At 39.0% G+C, this 18,091-nt stretch overlaps 2 protein-coding genes across 2 annotated transcripts; both read right to left on the bottom strand.

Moving 5' to 3' along the window:
- Positions 1 to 1,261: 1,261 nt before the first annotated feature.
- On the bottom strand, positions 1,262 to 2,589 carry LOC149111646 (uncharacterized). Its single transcript, XM_089289808.1, has 2 exons — positions 2,439 to 2,589; positions 1,262 to 1,719 (listed from the first exon to the last, which is right to left on the bottom strand). Exons 1-2 carry the CDS (start codon positions 2,457 to 2,459, stop codon positions 1,282 to 1,284), a joined length of 459 nt encoding a protein of 152 aa, XP_089145934.1. The 5' UTR covers positions 2,460 to 2,589; the 3' UTR covers positions 1,262 to 1,281.
- Positions 2,590 to 13,938: 11,349 nt separating this feature from the next.
- Positions 13,939 to 17,575, bottom strand: LOC149111645 (uncharacterized). Its single transcript, XM_089290161.1, has 2 exons — positions 17,441 to 17,575; positions 13,939 to 15,021 (listed from the first exon to the last, which is right to left on the bottom strand). The coding sequence occupies exons 1-2, from the start codon at positions 17,456 to 17,458 to the stop codon at positions 14,608 to 14,610; spliced, it is 432 nt and encodes a 143-aa protein (XP_089146287.1). The 5' UTR covers positions 17,459 to 17,575; the 3' UTR covers positions 13,939 to 14,607.
- Positions 17,576 to 18,091: the final 516 nt, after the last annotated feature.

Genomic DNA, 18,091 nt, shown 5'->3' with positions numbered 1-18,091 from the left:
GTTCGACTTCATTAAACACACTGTAAACAGCATGGTACGAAAGGGAGATGCCAGTGAATTGAGGCCTAATCTTTCTATGCAGGCCGATTGCAGAACAACACCCCTCAGATGAGAAAAAAAACACCAAACAACTGTCTAATGACGAACAAAGCGAATTCCTTCCCTTGAAAATCCTCGCTGCAACGGAATAAGACGCTATCCAGATAATGTAGAACATGCCCACAAAATTTCTCTTTAGCCATCCATCTTTAGGCCGGAGTCCATGCTTTTAATAATCACTCCCTGTGAATGTGCGCTATATCTCTGCACATGTCTATTTAAGCCCCCAGCTAGGCCCCATTCCAAAAATTGTAAGCAAGAGAATCTATGAGCCAGAAGACAAATTTTTAAGTAACCATTTCTTTTCTTCAATACAATTTTAATTTCCAAATTCAAGCCTCTGTCATCAGCGTGTCGTAGATAGCTAAATTTTAATATTACATACTTTATCTGTATAAAGTAAATCAAAATAACGTATTTACCTTGCGTCAGAGAATATATTTCTAATTACTGGAATTGATAAACTGCAAAAAAAGTTGACAAAAATTGATACGCATCGACTTTATAAATACCTTCATATACGAACAACAAATATATAAATAACAATTTTACTTAACATAGCAATAAGTAGACTTTCCATATTAAAGAAATAAATATTTAATTATTATAATAAATTCGTGTTTGTCGTATGAGTTGCTAAAGAAAAAAAAATTGGTTCTAATTTTTCCCTTTTCCTATGTATCAAAACAGCTTCACAGGTGCAAAACTGTTCATTTGAAAATAAAATCCTACATTTATAAACAATTTTCCAGTGAAGGTTATACCGGTCATACCGGCTTACTTCAACAGAGATAAAAGAGAGTAAGAATATACCTGTTTTTCACTGACATAATGAAATGACAACTGTACACATAAATATATAAATATATTGATATAATATACTGATAGATGCTCAGCTAAGAACAAAACTTATATATTATATGAAAACATGATATATTTACCTGTAAAACCTATACTATACTGGTAAAATACTAAATATATCTTGAGTCCAATAATTTACTTCAATTTTTTTTACAATAGTTCAGGGCATCTGAAAATTACTTCACTATAAACTGAATCCTTCGAGGACTACGTGCATCACACAGTGATGAAAAGTTATAAGCTAATACATAGCGGGAAGGAGTTCCGACTGCCAAGAACAAGATGACGTCACGCAGCGCATGATCATTGGGTAGGATGACGTCACGCCGCGCAGGTGCAGCTCGTAAGTATTTGGCAGTAACCGTTCTTTCCAAGGATGGCATGGTAATTTTTCTTGCACTTTGGTGGAACATTGTTAGGTGATAAACATGCCACACTAAGTCTTCTGCAGTGAATCTCAATGAAGTGTCTTCCAAGGCAGTCGTTCCACTTTCGTATTCTTTTTACCTCGCAGGGCCTTGAATGCCTTGAGTGGCGTTTGAGGCGAAAGAGAAAAGCGTCTACACTACCATGGGTCTGAGAAGGAAGTGTAGCAGATGATGCGCTGAAGGGTTTTTCTAACTCACTGTCATCCATCTGGCCTGGTAAAGCCTGACCCTCAATTATCTGGCTTTCTGGCAACTGCTGATTCACTTTAACAGGACTGGAACATACTTCATAAAAAAGCCAGCTTTGTATCAGAAAATAGGCTGCCGTGATCTGCAAGAAAAATCAGCATGGTTTCAGTTTTACGATAGGGACGAAATGATGGTAAATTTGAAACTCGTTGAGAAAAAATGATAAGATATTAATCAAGTATTGCACAAGCGTGGAACAATCGGAAACACTTTTCGTCAAGCGACACATTTCTTTGATTCATATCCTCAGAGCGAATGATTATTAAAATAATTGTATCAACTAATCTATTACTTTTTGAGCTTATCTTTAATCTAAAGCAATTCAGGCCCCTCCCACACTACGCCGGAGAAATTCGAAAACGCAGCTTTATTTCAGTCTATGGTTAGGCCTACCGTCCACACTAATCCGTCACGAAAACGGAGTTTTTCGAAAACGCTCTTCAAACCGGAGGATTTTGAAAACGCGTCTTTCGGTTTCGGGTGAACGGAAATGATTTTGAACACGGAGCTTTTCGAAACAGGTAACATCACGATAATCATATGATTTTCCTGACCGAGTTTTACTCAAACACAAATCCAGAATTACCCGTGATTGTTGCGTTTTCACATTTCTCCGGCTTAGCGTGGACGGAAAACGTTTGATGCGTTTTCAGGGCGAAAGAGCCGTTTTCAAATTTCTTAGGCGTAGTGAGGACGGCGCCTCATTGGGCAGCGAAACTGAGCTACCCTTGTCATCTGACAACATGATTTGCTGTAAAAAGAAATCAATGTTGATGAAGACGACTTCCAAGCAACGCTTACCTTTAAGACAGTGTTAAACATAGCTTCCTCTCGTCTCGTTGTTCGTTGCTTTTAACTTCTTCGTTCTTTTCTTCTGAATTCGGGCAGTGCTTGTTGCAGTATGTGTTCTTGCAGAGAATTAAACACTCTTTCTAAGTTTAAAACACATATTTTAAAGCATTTTATGGATCAAGACCGTATCAATCATGTATGTACCGTAAATTAGGTTCAATTTTTTGCTTGTTTGTTTGTTGTTGTTGCTCTTCTTTTTAAATGCTTGTTTTTACATAATCTCCAGAATGGCTGTAATTTTTAATGTAAATGTTTAGTATTTAAAGTACAATTTTATGAACAGCTGTATTTTATATGTAAATGCTGATCGCCAGTTAATACCAGTGATCCAGTGATCACTGATTGGCCTTTCAGGTTAAATAAAGTCTTTTATTTTATTTATTTATTTATTTTAAAAGGATTTTGAATTTGACCTTGTGTCATTTTTATTGCAGCTCGCTGTTTACCTTTTCGTACAGAGTTACGTTTTCTCGGTGGTTCATTCAAGATTCGTTCAAATCCAGCAATCCGCACCACAAAGTGCTACGAGCCATGATGTTGCAACTGACTTTCTAGATGAAAACGAATTGGACGAACTCCACGAGACTTCATTGTCAAAATCTCTACAAGACGAAGCCAAAAACGGAAACAATCTAAAGTCAGTTGGCCTGCGCTTCAAACGGAGGTCGAGTCCTTGCGTGTTGGGAAAAACAATACGATGGAACGACTGCCTTGGAAGGTACTTTATTGAACTTCACTGCAGATCACAAAGTGTGGTTTGTTTATCGGCTAACAATGTTCCACCAAAGTGCAAGAAAAATTATGGTTCCGTCCTTGGACAGAAAGGTTACTGCCGGATTCTGAACAGCTGCACGTGCGCGGCGTGACTTCGTTCTACTGCAAGTTCAGGAACTTTGACTGTGTTCAATGTGTCATCCGTTAACCATCGCTTTGTGATGTTTGTTTTCCTTTAAGGACATTGTAGCTGTAACATTCTCAACGTGAATGGCAAAATGATCCTATTTGCTTTTTCTTTAAATCCTCTTAGCTGGGTATCTTTGATTATGATAACAGGAGATAATGGGCCTTTTCGGCGATGCGGCGGCCACTTTGAATTCTCTTGTCTCAAATAGGTATCATGGGACGCTCTGGGAACAAATTAGTATGTATTTGCCTCCTGAGCATCTCATAATAGCTACTTGAAATAATACTGAATCATAGTTCAAAATGGCCGCCGTATCGCCGAAAAGGTCCATTGATTTGTAAGTTATATTTTATGACTGAAGGCATGTATCATGCCGTTGTAATTTTCCAAGAGGTCTAGAGCTCTTGGTCCTCTTAATAGTGGAGTAACCAGTTTCCTTTGCCTGGATCTGATTAACGTCCGTTTATGTAAATACGTAAAGATCTTTTACGTAACATTTAGTTAAATTTTGTCGTATTTAAACATATTTAATATTTATTGTATCCTGATCAATGAATTGTTGACAAGGGTTATTCAATAAAGAAATAAATACAGAGTCAAGTGTTCAGTTTTATATTCCTAGAGACACTTTAGTAACGTAAGTTAGTCACGTAACAAAAGTATTCCGTAAAGAGCGGTAACAGTCTGTTTAATTTATTTAGAACAATTGTTGAATGCTTTACCAGCCTTGCAGATTCCTGGTGATCCTGCAGGTTGAGTCAGAATACAAATGACAAGCCAAAATACACACACTGGAAGAACTCCACTCAACTGTAAAAGTCGATCATTTTTATCCAATGTTTTAACTGTGTTTTGTGTTGCGCACGCGAGGGAGCACTAAAAGGTGTAACCTGTTAAACAGGTTTGCTGTAGCACAAATGCCGTGGGATGTTTGTACTCGTTTCGCGAATTATGAGCGTGAATTCTTCAGAGTGTAGTTGGATAATAAATCTCTGCTTATTACTTTCTAGCCGAATCCAACAGGTAGAGTGGTCTTTACTTGACCCAAAAGTAACACGATTTGATTGATTTGGTTTTGCGTTTAACATTCACACAAAATGGTCTGACCCACAAGGCAAGTACGCATTTTTTTTTTTTTTTTTACCGGCCACTGATCTGTAAAAATGTTCATTTTTAAAATAGTAGGCAGTCGTGGGACATGGTCCAGGAGTCGGCGCGAAGGTTGCGAACATTTTCTATGGTGAACGTCTAACTCAGTCCTTTGTTTAAAATAACAACCCAATGTTTGAAATAAGCAGTTATTAATTGGTATAAAATATCTTAATCTGTTACAAATACTTTTGGCCCGTAGAGGCGAGGGCCACCAAAACGCCAAAAGCATGACAATGAAAATTATGCTACCCCAATGTTTTGGATTCGCGAATTTTCCCGTGCATTGTACAGGTTACATAATGGTTGGTTCACTCTAAATTCTTGATAACTGTCCGTATGGGGAAACAGTGAGTTTTGTTTCCCCGATATCCTTAATGGTACTCGAGGCGAATCTGCTAAAACTAAGAATTGGAAACTCACTTTTTGGTACGTCACGTAATCTTTCTTTCTCATTTTCAGGGAGGAAAACGTGACAAACCCATAGAACATCTGTGAAGAAGGCCATACAGAAGTTGACTGGAAACGCAGAGAAAAGGCCTGATTTCTCCTACTCTAGTAAAAGCAAGACATTGAAAAGACTCCAGTGAAATATTAAATGAGTTTTCGAAATGTCTCTGAAAGAAAAAAAATTCAATAGATTGTATGGGGGATCTCAGATGGGCATTTCCGTGAGTCTATTGTACGACTAGCAGTTAGCGTGATTTGATAAATTTAGAAACGGAAAGTACTCGAATATTTTATTGTAATATATATATCGATTAGAAAGTTTCTAATGCCAGCGAATTAAAAGGAAAACATTGAAGTCCGTTTAGCAAGAACTCGTGAGTATCACGCGTAGGGAAAATCTTTTGTTTCGCCAAGTCGGGAAACTCTCGTAAGGTATGTATTTAAAAATAGGAAGACGTCAGTCTGTAGCTATAAAAGAGCCGTGAGCAGATGGGTTGAAGAGGAATTCAGGTATAATCTGTAAAGGGCAAAAGAGGGAACGAAATCAGTTAATTCCAAGCTGAAAAGAAAGGAAGATGTGCAATTACTTGAAGGTACTTAGAGGCAATCAAGTGTATAGCAATTCAATTGGTAAACTTAAATCATTTTCACCTATGCGGATTTATGTTAACAAGCGTGGTTTTGTTTGGGTCCGCAATTTTGAGAAGTATTCAAATTGCGTCAGTTTGCTCTGGTTCTTTATGTTGTGGCGAAAAGCTTAAATTAGCTTAAAATTTCAGTCAACTCTACGAGTCTAAAATTAAATTTCCGTTCAGTGAAGTGCTTTACTTGGAGGCCGTATTTTTTCTGCTGTGAGGGTTAGCTTGGAATCCCGCGTTTGCTACTGAAAGCGAGAATTATGCTGATACAAGAAGCCAAACGACAAACGTAACAAATTGCAGGCATCTAAAATGTCCTTTCTTAGAAGAGAGTTTTACAGTGTCTGCATTCAGGACAAGAAAACGGACAAAATTACTGATGCTGCGAAGGTGCTTGAGTCGATGACAGATTAATGCTTAAAAAATGGATTTCAGTTCTCTTCTAGACCTTCTAATATCAATCCTCGTTTCTTTGGCCTTGTCGATCAGTCGCGATCAGTCCCTACCTACAATTATACACTTGTTTTAATGTTAGATCTACGAATCTTTTGCGGTGTCAAGAATCTTCGGCATCCTTTTGCGTACATTTGTTTTATGATCGATTTTAATTTTTGCTCATTTCTCTCTTTGTCCTGTAATGGATGTTTTACAGGGGTAGTGAAGTGTTGATCGCTAAATGGTCGGTTAAAATCATATCTTTTACCATTACTATAGCTAGTAAAACGGTGTTTGTGCAACTGTCATTTTAAAATGAAACTGAAAAAAGGATTCCTCGTCCTCCAACATAGAGAAGTGCTATTGTTTAGAGAGGCTTTCAGAACATGATCTCGCGTACGATTTATCCTAACAAAGTGATTTATATCTTGTATTAAAGCTATGGGCAGCGCTTTTTCATTGAGGTTAATTGGTGAATTGGTATCGCAAAACTCGTGACTTTGATCGCTAATAGTTCCGTATGGTAACCCTGGGGGAACTCCCAAATGAAAAGGTCGGAAAAGCTTGCCGGAAAATTTGAATTAAGACCCTAAAATCCTAAACGGAGACCAACCTGGGCGCGGCTAAAAGATACCACGTAAAACGGAATTGGCTTGATTACCAGAAAAGGAGCCCGCGCTAGTAGACCGCACTCAGGAGACCTGTGGAACTCGAGCGTAAAAACGGAAATAAGAGCGTTTCTTTTATCATTAATTCTTCGAGTGCACCCTAAAAGATATTTTGACAGCTAAGAATAGTGGCGTTTCGTCATGAACATGCTAAGTGAGACCAGAATTTTTGATAAAAAAACTTAAGCGAGATGTCGAGCAACCCCATCCTTTTCATATGGGAGTTTACCCTCCCCCCCCCCCCCCCGGGGGTGGTAACATAAACTGGAGAAATATGAAAAACAAAAGAAAACAACAACAACAAAAAAAGACAACAAGAGAAAAACAACCAGCTGGAACGTGACCAAAACATGCTCTCTTTTTCTCTCATTGTAGCTAACAGCGTTTGTCTTGGTCCAAAGCTGGTTGCTCTTGGTAGTTTCTTCAAGATTCGTTGAACGCGACCACAGACAGGCATTGGTGAATGACCTGGGAAGAAACCTGTTGAACAAGAACAACACTTCACCAACTATACTGATGTCACAAATCTACAGCGACGAAGACATTGATAATCATTCAGTAGTCAAACGTTCGACACGTTCCTGCGAGTTACGAAGAATACGAAAGTGGAACCACTGCCTTGGAAGGCACTTCACTGAGGTTCACTGCAGAAGACTAAGTGTGGCCTGTTTATCATTTCATAATATCCCACCACGGTGCAAAAAGAACTATCAAATTGTCTTCCGTCAGAACGGGGCTTGTAGAGTGGTTAAGAGTTGCACATGCGCAGCGTGACGTCATCGTGCTCCACATACGGGAAAGTTTAATTAGTGTACAATTTTGTTCATCACTTTGTGATATTTGCAGTCTTTGACGCTTTCAAGTTGTAATTCAGATATTTATCTAAACTATTAAATGGAAGTATATAGGTATTTTTTCTATTTCTAACGCGTTATAAGGTCTTGGTACAGATTTCAATAAAGCGCACTACAAACAAAAACAACAAAAACAACAACAACGTATAAACAAATGTAGTAAACAAAGTCACGTTACTCCCTGCCGCAGTGCACTGAGTGCTTCTCAGGCCCCAAAGGTACAAACTAAATATGATTTCTCTCCGGTGTTAGCACTCTTGCCTCCATTTGCCGCGCAATCCTTTCGGTCAGCGCCTGATGCTTGGATCTTTAGGAACAACGGTAGTTAAGCGTGTTGGTGATGTGACCTGTACGCATGCGCAAAATGACGTCACTAAATATTTTGTTGTTACTGACTGACTGAGAAGGAGGTCCACACTCAAGAACTGATAGCATGCCTTTCGAGCGTTCAAAGGACAAGGGCGAAGCGCGCTTATAGTTTTCCCCTGTTCTTCACAAAATTATCTCTGCTAAACTCAAGAGAGCATGAACGCTAAGAGTCTCAAGAGAGTTTAAAATCCCTTAACTTAAACATCATTTCATGAATGGAAATGTGATAAAAGACCAAAAGCAAGTTGCGGAAGTACTAGTAAAGCATTTTGCTACGTTAGCAGAAGGAATAGGAGGTGCGGCAGTTGAGCGTAATTCAATGGAAGATTTCAAAGATCACCCTAGTGTTCAAAAGATCCAACGGGAGTACGGAAACTCGACGCAGACAATCGAAATCAAACCTGGTACGCAAGGGCAGGTTCTCGCTGTTCTTGAATCGCTGAACATAAACAAAGCTACTGGCAGTGACGGTATTCCATCTAAAGCCCTGAAAATAGGAGCGCAACAGTTGTCCAAACCACTCACGACCCTTTTCAACTCGTGTCTAAGTAATAGTGTGTGGCCCAGTGCTTGGAAGAAGGGGGACTGGACCCCGGTGTACAAAAAAGAGGACAAGCTTTCTAAAGAGAACTACAGGCCAATTACCATCCTCCCATGTGTAAACAAAGTTCTGGAAAAACTGGTGGGTCAACAGATAGCCGCAGATTTTGACTCCCGCATGTATGAAAACTCGACTGCATATCGTAAACATCACAGTTGTGAAACTACCTTGATTACCCTGGTTGAGGCATGGAAGAAGGCAAGGGACGAGAGTCTTGTTGTGAACATTCTTTCCACTGACATGTCAAAGGCGTTTGACTCCCTGCACCCACCATTGCTGTTGAGTAAGCTTAAAGCATACGGTTTCAAGGCCGGACTTATACAACTCCTGAAAAGCTACCTTAGTGACAGATACAATCGTGTCAAAATGGGCGACCAAGTCAGTTCGTACAGGTTTGTGAACCGAGGCTGTCCCCAGGGCTCTGCCCTGGGGCCGTTACTATGGAACATTTTTCAGAACGACCTCCCCTTGTGCATAGCAACCAGACCATCGATGTACGCTAACGATCGCCAAATCTACCACAGTCGTCATGATCTAGTGGAGGTTACTTCCAAGCTTAGTGAAAGTGCGGATCAGGCAAAAAAGTGTTACGAGTCCAACTTGCTGGCCGGAAACTTAAAGAAATATCAGACGTTGAACATCGGCTGCGGCAAGACAACTGACTCACGCACTAGTGCAGTGATCTATACTAACAATCAGAAAATTAAGACCGCAGATACTCTTAAACTTTTAGGGGTAACTATTGACTCCAAACTGAATTTTTCGGAACACGTTAGCTCAGCCTGCATAAAGACAAGTCAGAGAATCGGCGTACTAATGCGACTAAGAAATTTAATCCCGACTAAGGCCAAACTTCAGTTATACAAGTCAGCTGTACTACCTTACCTTACTTATTGTCACCTAGTGTGGCACTTCTGCAGAGCTAGCGATGCACGTAAACTTGAACGACTACAGGAAAGGGGCTTGAGGGCCGTTTACAAGGACAAGCATGCTAGCTATACTCAGCTACTGGAGAGAGCCAAGTTGCCAACTCTAGAGAACAGGCGTTTACAAGACATCTGTATTCTCATGTATAAAGTTAAACATAGACTATGTCCTAATAGCATCTGTTACTTATGGGAAGCACTCTCTGCGTTATGTAGGACCCAAATTATGGGGCAAACTGTCTATGGCCGACAGATCAGCCAAGACACTGCAGGCTTTTACAAACTATATTCGCAAAAGGGATATAACTCGCATAATGGACACCGGCTGTAAGGGCTGCATCCTATGCTGCACATAATGCCCTTCAAGTCATTTATTTTTTTTTATTGTATTAATATTAGTATTAGTATAGTTTTTCAGCAGTGTCCCCTAATTAGTATGGTGTATTATTTCCAGGCTATAAGGTTTTTGACACTTTAATAAAGTTCTGACTCACTCACTCGCTCACATCAACTAGACATTCGCTTACATCCAGCGAAAACATTATGCTTGGGGTTCCAAGCAGCAAGATACTCGCAACACTTGGAGGAAGAGCATTCTGTTATGCGGTCCCGAAGCTCTGGAACAATTTACCGAGTGGCATATCCAGTCTTGACTCTCTTTCAAGTTTTAAGAGTCCCTGTCCATGAAAATGGAAAATAACTCGGCAAGGATCGAAAATTCGATTTCGCTCATATTCTTATGGTAGATAGGCTAGGGCATGACAAAAACTACTGGATAGTTTTTTTGGCAAAATATCCTTTTATTTCAAAGAAATATGCAAATTACCAAATTCCGTTAAAATCGTCATTTGACGCACCATTTTATTAAACAAGTTTGAGAGCCTCGCATGCAAAACCACATCATTCTTCCGTCTTCAAAACACTCAAATATTTTTGTGCAATGTTTAAATGTGTACTGGGTTGATTTTAGGGAATGTTGCGTTGTCTTTTTGGGTGCACAATAATTAAATTTCGAAGACATGTATTTCATTCACTTAAAAGTACTTCGTGAATATAATTAATTTTCACCATGTGCGAAACCTTCAAATGGACCAAGCTTCTGGTGGTTGAATTGCAGAAGGATGGTCTACAGATTCCTGTAAAAATTTCTTTGGGCAAATGATTGTGAGCGACGCGAGAGCTTGTCAAAGTACGTCAAAAATGCAAATATTTGACCATCCGTCGTCAAATTTCAATTTACGGGTTAGACGTATATTTTAGCATGCGCCACATGACTTGACCTATGTTAAGCTGAAATAGAGACAGAGCTGATAATTTCGAAATGTTCTAACCTAATTTGCTGTAAAAGGCAGGTCCAAAGCCGATTTGACGTGTTTCTAGTCGATCTCTCACCATTCGTCGCACATAAAGCATATGTTGGCTTTTGTTTTCACAAGGTTAACGTCCGATGTACATCGCCTACTGTCAATCTAACATTGGTCGAATACTATGAATCCGTGACCATCTTTCTGCGCATATGAACATCACTGCATCAAAGTCTAAAACGGCTGAGACATTTGTAGATAGTTGCTCGCTTTGCGCTGCGCCAAAATATTGCGTTTGATCGATTGCTGACCATTGCTGATAAGCGTGTCGGCGCAGCCCAATCTTACAGCCGTTATTGTTCGTCACGCAGTGCTGTCACGGCATATGCTGCACATTTTGATCTATTTTGTATAGAGTACTCTCAGCATAAGTGAAACAATTTAATCATTGTTCTTCTGTTTTTTCATATATATAATAATATATGTGTATATTTATATAATCATATTCTATAGTGTACGTGGCCTCGGTCCATATCACGTTTGTTGTACGTTCTGATGTTTCAGAAAACAGCTGATAAAGCTAGTACCCGTACTCACTAGAATTTTAAGAAAATCGCCATAAAAAAGTTATAGATTAATGAAGCAAGAACTAGCTGAAATAAAAATAGGAAATCACAACGAGTCTAATTCGTGAGAAAAACAGACTAAATTTAATTAGTAATTACGTGAGTAAATAGCCCTGGCCATGCCATTTTGTTTGGCGTATCAGTTGTTTGCTTAGTGGCGAGGCATTGGTATGTAACAGAAAATAGAGGACTGTTGTCAATACAGTCCAAAATTATCGTCAGTAAAATATTGTAAATAAAACACCTATTGACCGGTTACCTCCGCGGCCATCATTTGGTCATTCCGATAAGGGTTTCATTATTGTCTTTACCCCTATTGAGCGGCCACCCAAAATTTAAGAACTTTGTTTTGGAAAGGGCGATGGCAGATAAGAGTCTGAAATTGAAGTTGCATGACGAGTGATAATTCAAACACACGTCTATCATGATTGTATTGAATTGACTCCATGTTCACCAAGAAATTTATAGCCCGATAGTGAAAAATTAAATATTCAAGGTACACCAACCTCTATTTAAGCGGATAGCCCCATTAAGCGGTCGCCACCTATTTCCCCGGGGGTAGCCCACTGTATTACAAAGACCTAGGTATGAGTTTAGCGTTACAGTATTACGCAGCGGCATGTAGGTAGCGGTGGTCGAGTAAAAGATAACAACAGGGGCAATGGTTAACTATTCATTCTTTTCATTTCTTAATTTAATCTCTTCCTACTCAACACGATTGCGTGCTCCCAGTGATTCCAAGCCTTACGGAGCGTTACGTATCAGGATAGAAATTGTCCCACCCCTACCCCCTAAAATAGGATGACAGAATTGCGTGACGAACAAGGAACCGCTGCAAGCAAGGATTCAAGCCATCAAACCATGATGATCAAACGTAATATTTTGGTGTAGTGCAAAGCAAGCAACTATCTACAAATGACTTAGCCGTTTTTGACTTAGATGCAGTGGTAATCATATGTGTCGAACGAGGGTCACAGATTCATGGTATTCGACCGTTAAATAAGTTGACAGTTGGCGATGTACATCGGACGTTATGTAAACAAAAGCAAACTTCTGCTTTATGTGCGACGAATGGTGATAGAAGCACGTCAAATCGGCTTTGGACCTGCCTTTTACAGCAAATTAGGTTAGAACATTTCGAAATTAACAGCTCTGTGTCTATTTCAACTTAACATAGGTCAAGTCATGTGGCGCATGCTAAAATATACGTCTAACCCGTAAATTGAAATTTGACGACGGATGGTCAAATATTTGTATTTTTGACGTACTTTGACAAGCTCTCGCGTCGCTCACAATCATTTGCCCAAAGAAATTTTTACAGGAATCTGTAGACCATCCTTCTGCAATTCAACCACCAGAAGCTTGGTCCATTTGAAGGTTTCGCACATGGTGAAAATTAATTATATTCACGAAGTACTTTTAAGTGAATGAAATACATGTCTTCGAAATTTAATTATTGTGCACCCAAAAAGACAACGCAACATTCCCTAAAATCAACCCAGTACACATTTAAACATTGCACAAAAATATTTGAGTGTTTTGAAGACGGAAGAATGATGTGGTTTTGCATGCGAGGCTCTCAAACTTGTTTAATAAAATGGTGCGTCAAATGACGATTTTAACGGAATTTGGTAATTTGCATATTTCTTTGAAATAAAAGGATATTTTGCCAAAAAAAACTATCCAGTAGTTTTTGTCATGCCCTAGCCTATCTACCATAAGAATATGAGCGAAATCGAATTTTCGACCCTTGCCGCGAAATTAAGAATTTGTCTGATTTTTACGGGCAGGCACTCTTAAGTGCTATGGTAATCTTAAAACATATCTTTTTAAACAGGCTTTTAATTCATATAATGTGCTATTGTTCACCTTGTAATTTTATCAGTCTTAATTACCTGTATATTTTATTTAGTTTTAATCATTTCATCTAATTGTTGAGCGCATTTGATCATGTACGTCATGGAAAATTGCACTATATAAGTTTTAATTATTATTATTATTGTTATTATTATTAATTAATTATTACCTGTTGGTACGGGTAATCAAATGGTGACCAGTGAAATTAGGCAAATAATTTCACTTGTGTTTTGTCAAAATTCAAATAATTTCCTTTGCCTTAAAGTTCGGAAAATAATTTTGACAACACACCAGTGAAATTATTTCCTAATTTCACGAGTATATCGTTTAGTTACCTTTTAATATCATGGGTGACATTTCTCGCTAAACGATGCCGTGGCAATTTTTTTTTTTAATTCACATGCATATGAAATATTTTTAAAATTAACGTTGAAATTTCGCGCCGAAATTGAGTATTAATTTGTCACCCATGATATTATCGAGGTTATTCCTTTTTCTCCCCAAAATCTTTTTGCAATGTTTCTTGACAGCTGGCTAACAACCCATGATTTCGTAGGTGGGTTGATCGCGCCACACCAGGATTTCATGTGACGAGCAAGAAAAGACTTGTTTCAGAAGTTATTAGACTCTTATTAGCTATAGACACGTATCAATTAAACCTTGAAACATTTAATTTTCATCAGAAAATATAGCTCTTTATTAACGATAAACTATCAAAAACTCCTTAAAAAAGTTTTGCTGTTTTTAGGTATAACCTGGCTACAAAGAACAACTTAAAACTTGCAAAAACCTGAAAAATATACCTTAGCATTTCATTTCTTCCTCTTAAAAGGAGCTGACTCACTGGAAGATTTTACATGGAAAAGGTAGGAATTTCTCAGACCGAAATATGACTCTTGATTACATGATTAACTATCAAAAACTCCTTAAAAACGTTTTGCTGCGTTTTTGATATACAAATTGGCTACTACGAACCACTACTAACGCGCGCGCGCAAAAAAAAATATATCGATCCTAGCTATTCACAGCTCCTTATTGGAAGGAGCTGACTCTTTAAAAGTTTCTACATGAGATAGAACAAGAATTTCCCAGACCACATGCAAATCACCCTATTTTCGTAGTCCGTCGAGCGTGAGGCGAAACAGTGAAGTCACTCATTTCTAATACACTCAAAGTGAGTTGAGCCGTCTCCCCGTGTGAATTGCGTACGGCATTCTTTTCAATGGCGATTTAGTTCGCTGTCTTACCCAAGACAGTCAAAGAAAAAAAGAGCGGCCGCTTGTGGTCCGTAAATTCCTTCATTAAAATTAATTCACAATCCGCTTTTCAGTATGTTATTATTCGCATTTACAACCTGTGACCAATACTGTAGGTTTTCCGTTATTAATACAGATTGTCCTTATTTCCGCGCATCCGGGGACATCACCACTACCACATGCGGGGCTTGTTCTTCGACAGGAAACTTTAAGTATTGGTTTTCCGCTACATAAAACAACAGCAGTCGAGTTGATGCATGGGTGAGAGTTCCGGGCCACTCGCGCACGCGCAGGCAACAAACTCAGGAAGGAGCTTAAGGTGCCGTTTCTCTGGTCGCTCGAGCTGGCGTTACGCTGTAACGCATTCTCCTCCATGATCACGCCACTATTAGCATTGTCACGGTATAAGACGTCCTGTTTCTGTTCCCCCTCATTGACGAACGGATATGACGCCATGATACTGATTTGGCACGAAAGTAGGATGCTCGCCAATATCTATTTGTAAAAAGACAGAAATAAAACAAAATATTCACTTAAAGACGCAGAAATAAGTTAGCCGGACTTACGCAGTTAAAACAAAAACATCGTAGACAGGTTAAGTATGTTTGTCGTGTTATGCCTCAGGTTTGGCACGTGAAACGTCACGTTCAAAGTCAAAGAAACGTCTGAATCAAAGTCACTTCAGAGTCGAAATTCTCGCTTGGTGAGGGGAACAGCCAAGCCATTCTAAATTGAACTGGCGTTTTTTAATTGAATCAGATTAGGTTTGATCAGGAGCCATAATCGGGGACGGAGACCGTAAGCGAGCCATTTCTAGTATTGGGGTTGTCCCCATGATATGGGACAATAATTCTATTTTTGGAACAAATTGCGCCATCGCCTGCGGGACACGTGCGTAGATGCTGCGAGGATTTTTGCGGATGTCGCGCGGGGAAATGGCGTCCGAAATTCCCGAAATGTTTCATGTTTTTGGCCCACAACTCATCGCGTTTACGTCTGTTGGAATTTTGCTTAAGTATTTTCGTCGTAAGCTGCTCCAGTTTGAGTGAAGTAAGACAGTGTCGAATTTAGGTGTGTTCCGCTGTAAGCTCATATTTATCGCTGACCAAGTTGTGTTCCGACGGATGCATGTACATTACTCCACTTTAAATTTCACATATGTTGAAGATTAACAGCTTTTCCATTACACAGCAAAAAACTAGCTGGATATATTTAAGTATAGCAGAGCTTCAGGACTTCATAGTTTCTTAGCTTCTCTTGCCACGCGCTTGCGAGGAATTTGTCAGTCTATCGCGACCGAAAAGTAAAACAAAATAATTGCTAGTTTGAGTTTCGGTTGAATTGTAAGCAACGCTTGATGTTTCATCAAGGCCCAATAACTTTACGTCCGTAGATACTGCTCAGTTTTATTCGTGTAAAAATCCAGTAAATTTTCTGTTGTCGATGAATGAGAGCGCCCACCGATGCGTGTTTTTGTACAGTCAGTAAACATGACAAATTGTACTTCCGCCGCACTTTCGTGTGAAAGCTTACATCGAACTGAAACAATAACTCTATAGTTTTTAAATATCTTTAAGATTGATAAATGTTTGAGAACATATTAAAAGCTAAGCTGAAAATATGTGAATAAAGCAGAAATAATCAGCAAAGTTACGATGACGCTTTTTTTAATCAACTTGGAATAACGATTTCGATTTTGTTGATCGAGCTATCAAAACTCCTTGTCTATTTTCATTTTCGCAGTGTAAAACTTCACTATGCTTATGTTGAAGAAACACACATGATGTTAGTAGCCTTTTTGCGTTCGTTAAATTTGTTACAGCATCTCAGCACAAAAGATAATGAAAGAAATCTTTGTCAAGATTTGTTGACAATCGAAAACACCGACTCGGACTTGAAAATGCACGAGCTGCACTATGCAAATGAGCTAATTGTACGCGTCAGACTTTCCTTTCAAAAACTTTTGCAAACTCACCAAACAAGCAGAAACAATAAGAAACCGTCAAAACAGGTTTTGGTTATGATTAAGCATTGTCTGAGAAACTCACAAATTTACTCGATACCAGAGTAGAGAGTTTTCTTGCTATATTCTTAAGTCAGAACAAACGCAAAAACATACGCGCAAGCTTACAACTAGCGTGAGCAGATCTTATTATTCATTCCCAGCGCGAGATTGAAGTCTTGTTTTCGACCCTAAAAAACTCACCTTTTCCGTTAGCTCAGAGCATAAAACTACATATAAGCGCCCTGGTTCGTATTCCCTGCCTTATTCCCGGCCATCGCTGTGAAAAATACGCAAGAGAATCTCTCAACTCTCACCATTTGATCACGCAACGTGACAACATCCACGCGAGAGCCCCCGACATGTGCGTGAATCCGCGCGGATATATGACGTCAGGATGGCGCAATTTGTTCTGAAAATAGAAAAATTGTCCCATATCATAGGTGCGCGCGAATCCCGAGACTTACGGTCTCCGTCCCCGATTATGGCTCCTGGTTTGATCCATGACAAGTTCGGCATGTATCAAAACCGGGGTGTATATAGATGAGCTTGGTACAGTCTATAAGACCTGTGTTCATTTGTATAACTTAGGATAAATTCCACATTTCATCGTTCAAAATTGAAATACATGCAAGAAACGGTCCTCCGGCGAGAACTATACTTAAAGCAACCCTTATTGGGATATTTGAGAATCGGCGAGAAACGGCGCATCCGCAGTGAAAATCATTAAAGATTTGTGTTCGTGAAGATTCGATAATTTACTGAACTGTACAGACCAGTTTGAAAAACACACCACCACAACAAACGGCAAAGAAACATATATAATTGAAGAAAAATAACCATCAACCGACAATTTACGACTTCAACTGAGATTCTGGTTCGTCTACTATTAACAAGAAATGAATGTCTTACCTTAATATGAAAAGACATGGTCAACAATTTAGCTTCACGGGTTCTTCTTAAAACTTCTAGCTTGGTAGTTCTTTTGGTTCTTGACCAAAGTTGTTTGCCAATGTACCAAGCGTTGGAAACATTTTCTTTTTATATACTCTCTGAACACCAGAGCCAAATTCCGCTGAGTCCCAAAAATGCGGCAAGAATTATTTTTAACACAAGGGAAGTTTTACGGTCCAGTGACAGCGCCCAGCCTGACATTTGCTCCTCAAAATGAATATCCTTGTCTTGCCAGTATTCATATTTCATTTGTCGTTATAACTTCCCTATTGATGCATTTTCCGTTTTTATTTTTATTTTTTGTCTGTTTTCATTTGTGAAAGACATTACCTGTGTAACTGTCGTATAGTATCTCTAAAACTAAATACTTGGAGCCTTGTTTTTGTCCAGAAAAAAGCACTTGCAATAGTTTGCCGAGAGCGTACAGATTCATTTTACTTTTTCGCCCAAATTAAGTAGTCTACGTTACTACTCTACTTCATGTGTCTACACGCACGCTCAATTGCCGAGCCCAAAGAATACGTCTAGCGACAAGTGATTTGTAAAGAATTATCCCGTGAGAAATAAGCTAAGTGACTCAAAACTTGAGTTATCAGCTTCCTTAAAGAA

This window comes from Orbicella faveolata, unplaced genomic scaffold, assembly GCF_042242905.1.
Source record: "Orbicella faveolata isolate gen_17 unplaced genomic scaffold, um_ofav_v1 contig_2, whole genome shotgun sequence".
Classification (NCBI taxonomy): Eukaryota; Metazoa; Cnidaria; class Anthozoa; order Scleractinia; family Merulinidae; genus Orbicella; species Orbicella faveolata.
This window is presented reverse-complemented; position numbering and strand designations above follow the sequence as displayed.

Coding starts and splice junctions, on each gene's coding strand:
- LOC149111646 (XM_089289808.1), bottom strand. CDS start 2,459: ATGTTTAACACTGTCTTAAAG. Junction 1,720..2,438: donor TGTTTAACACTGTCTTAAAG/GTAAGCGTTGCT, acceptor TTTTTCTTGCAG/ATCACGGCAGCCTATTTTCT.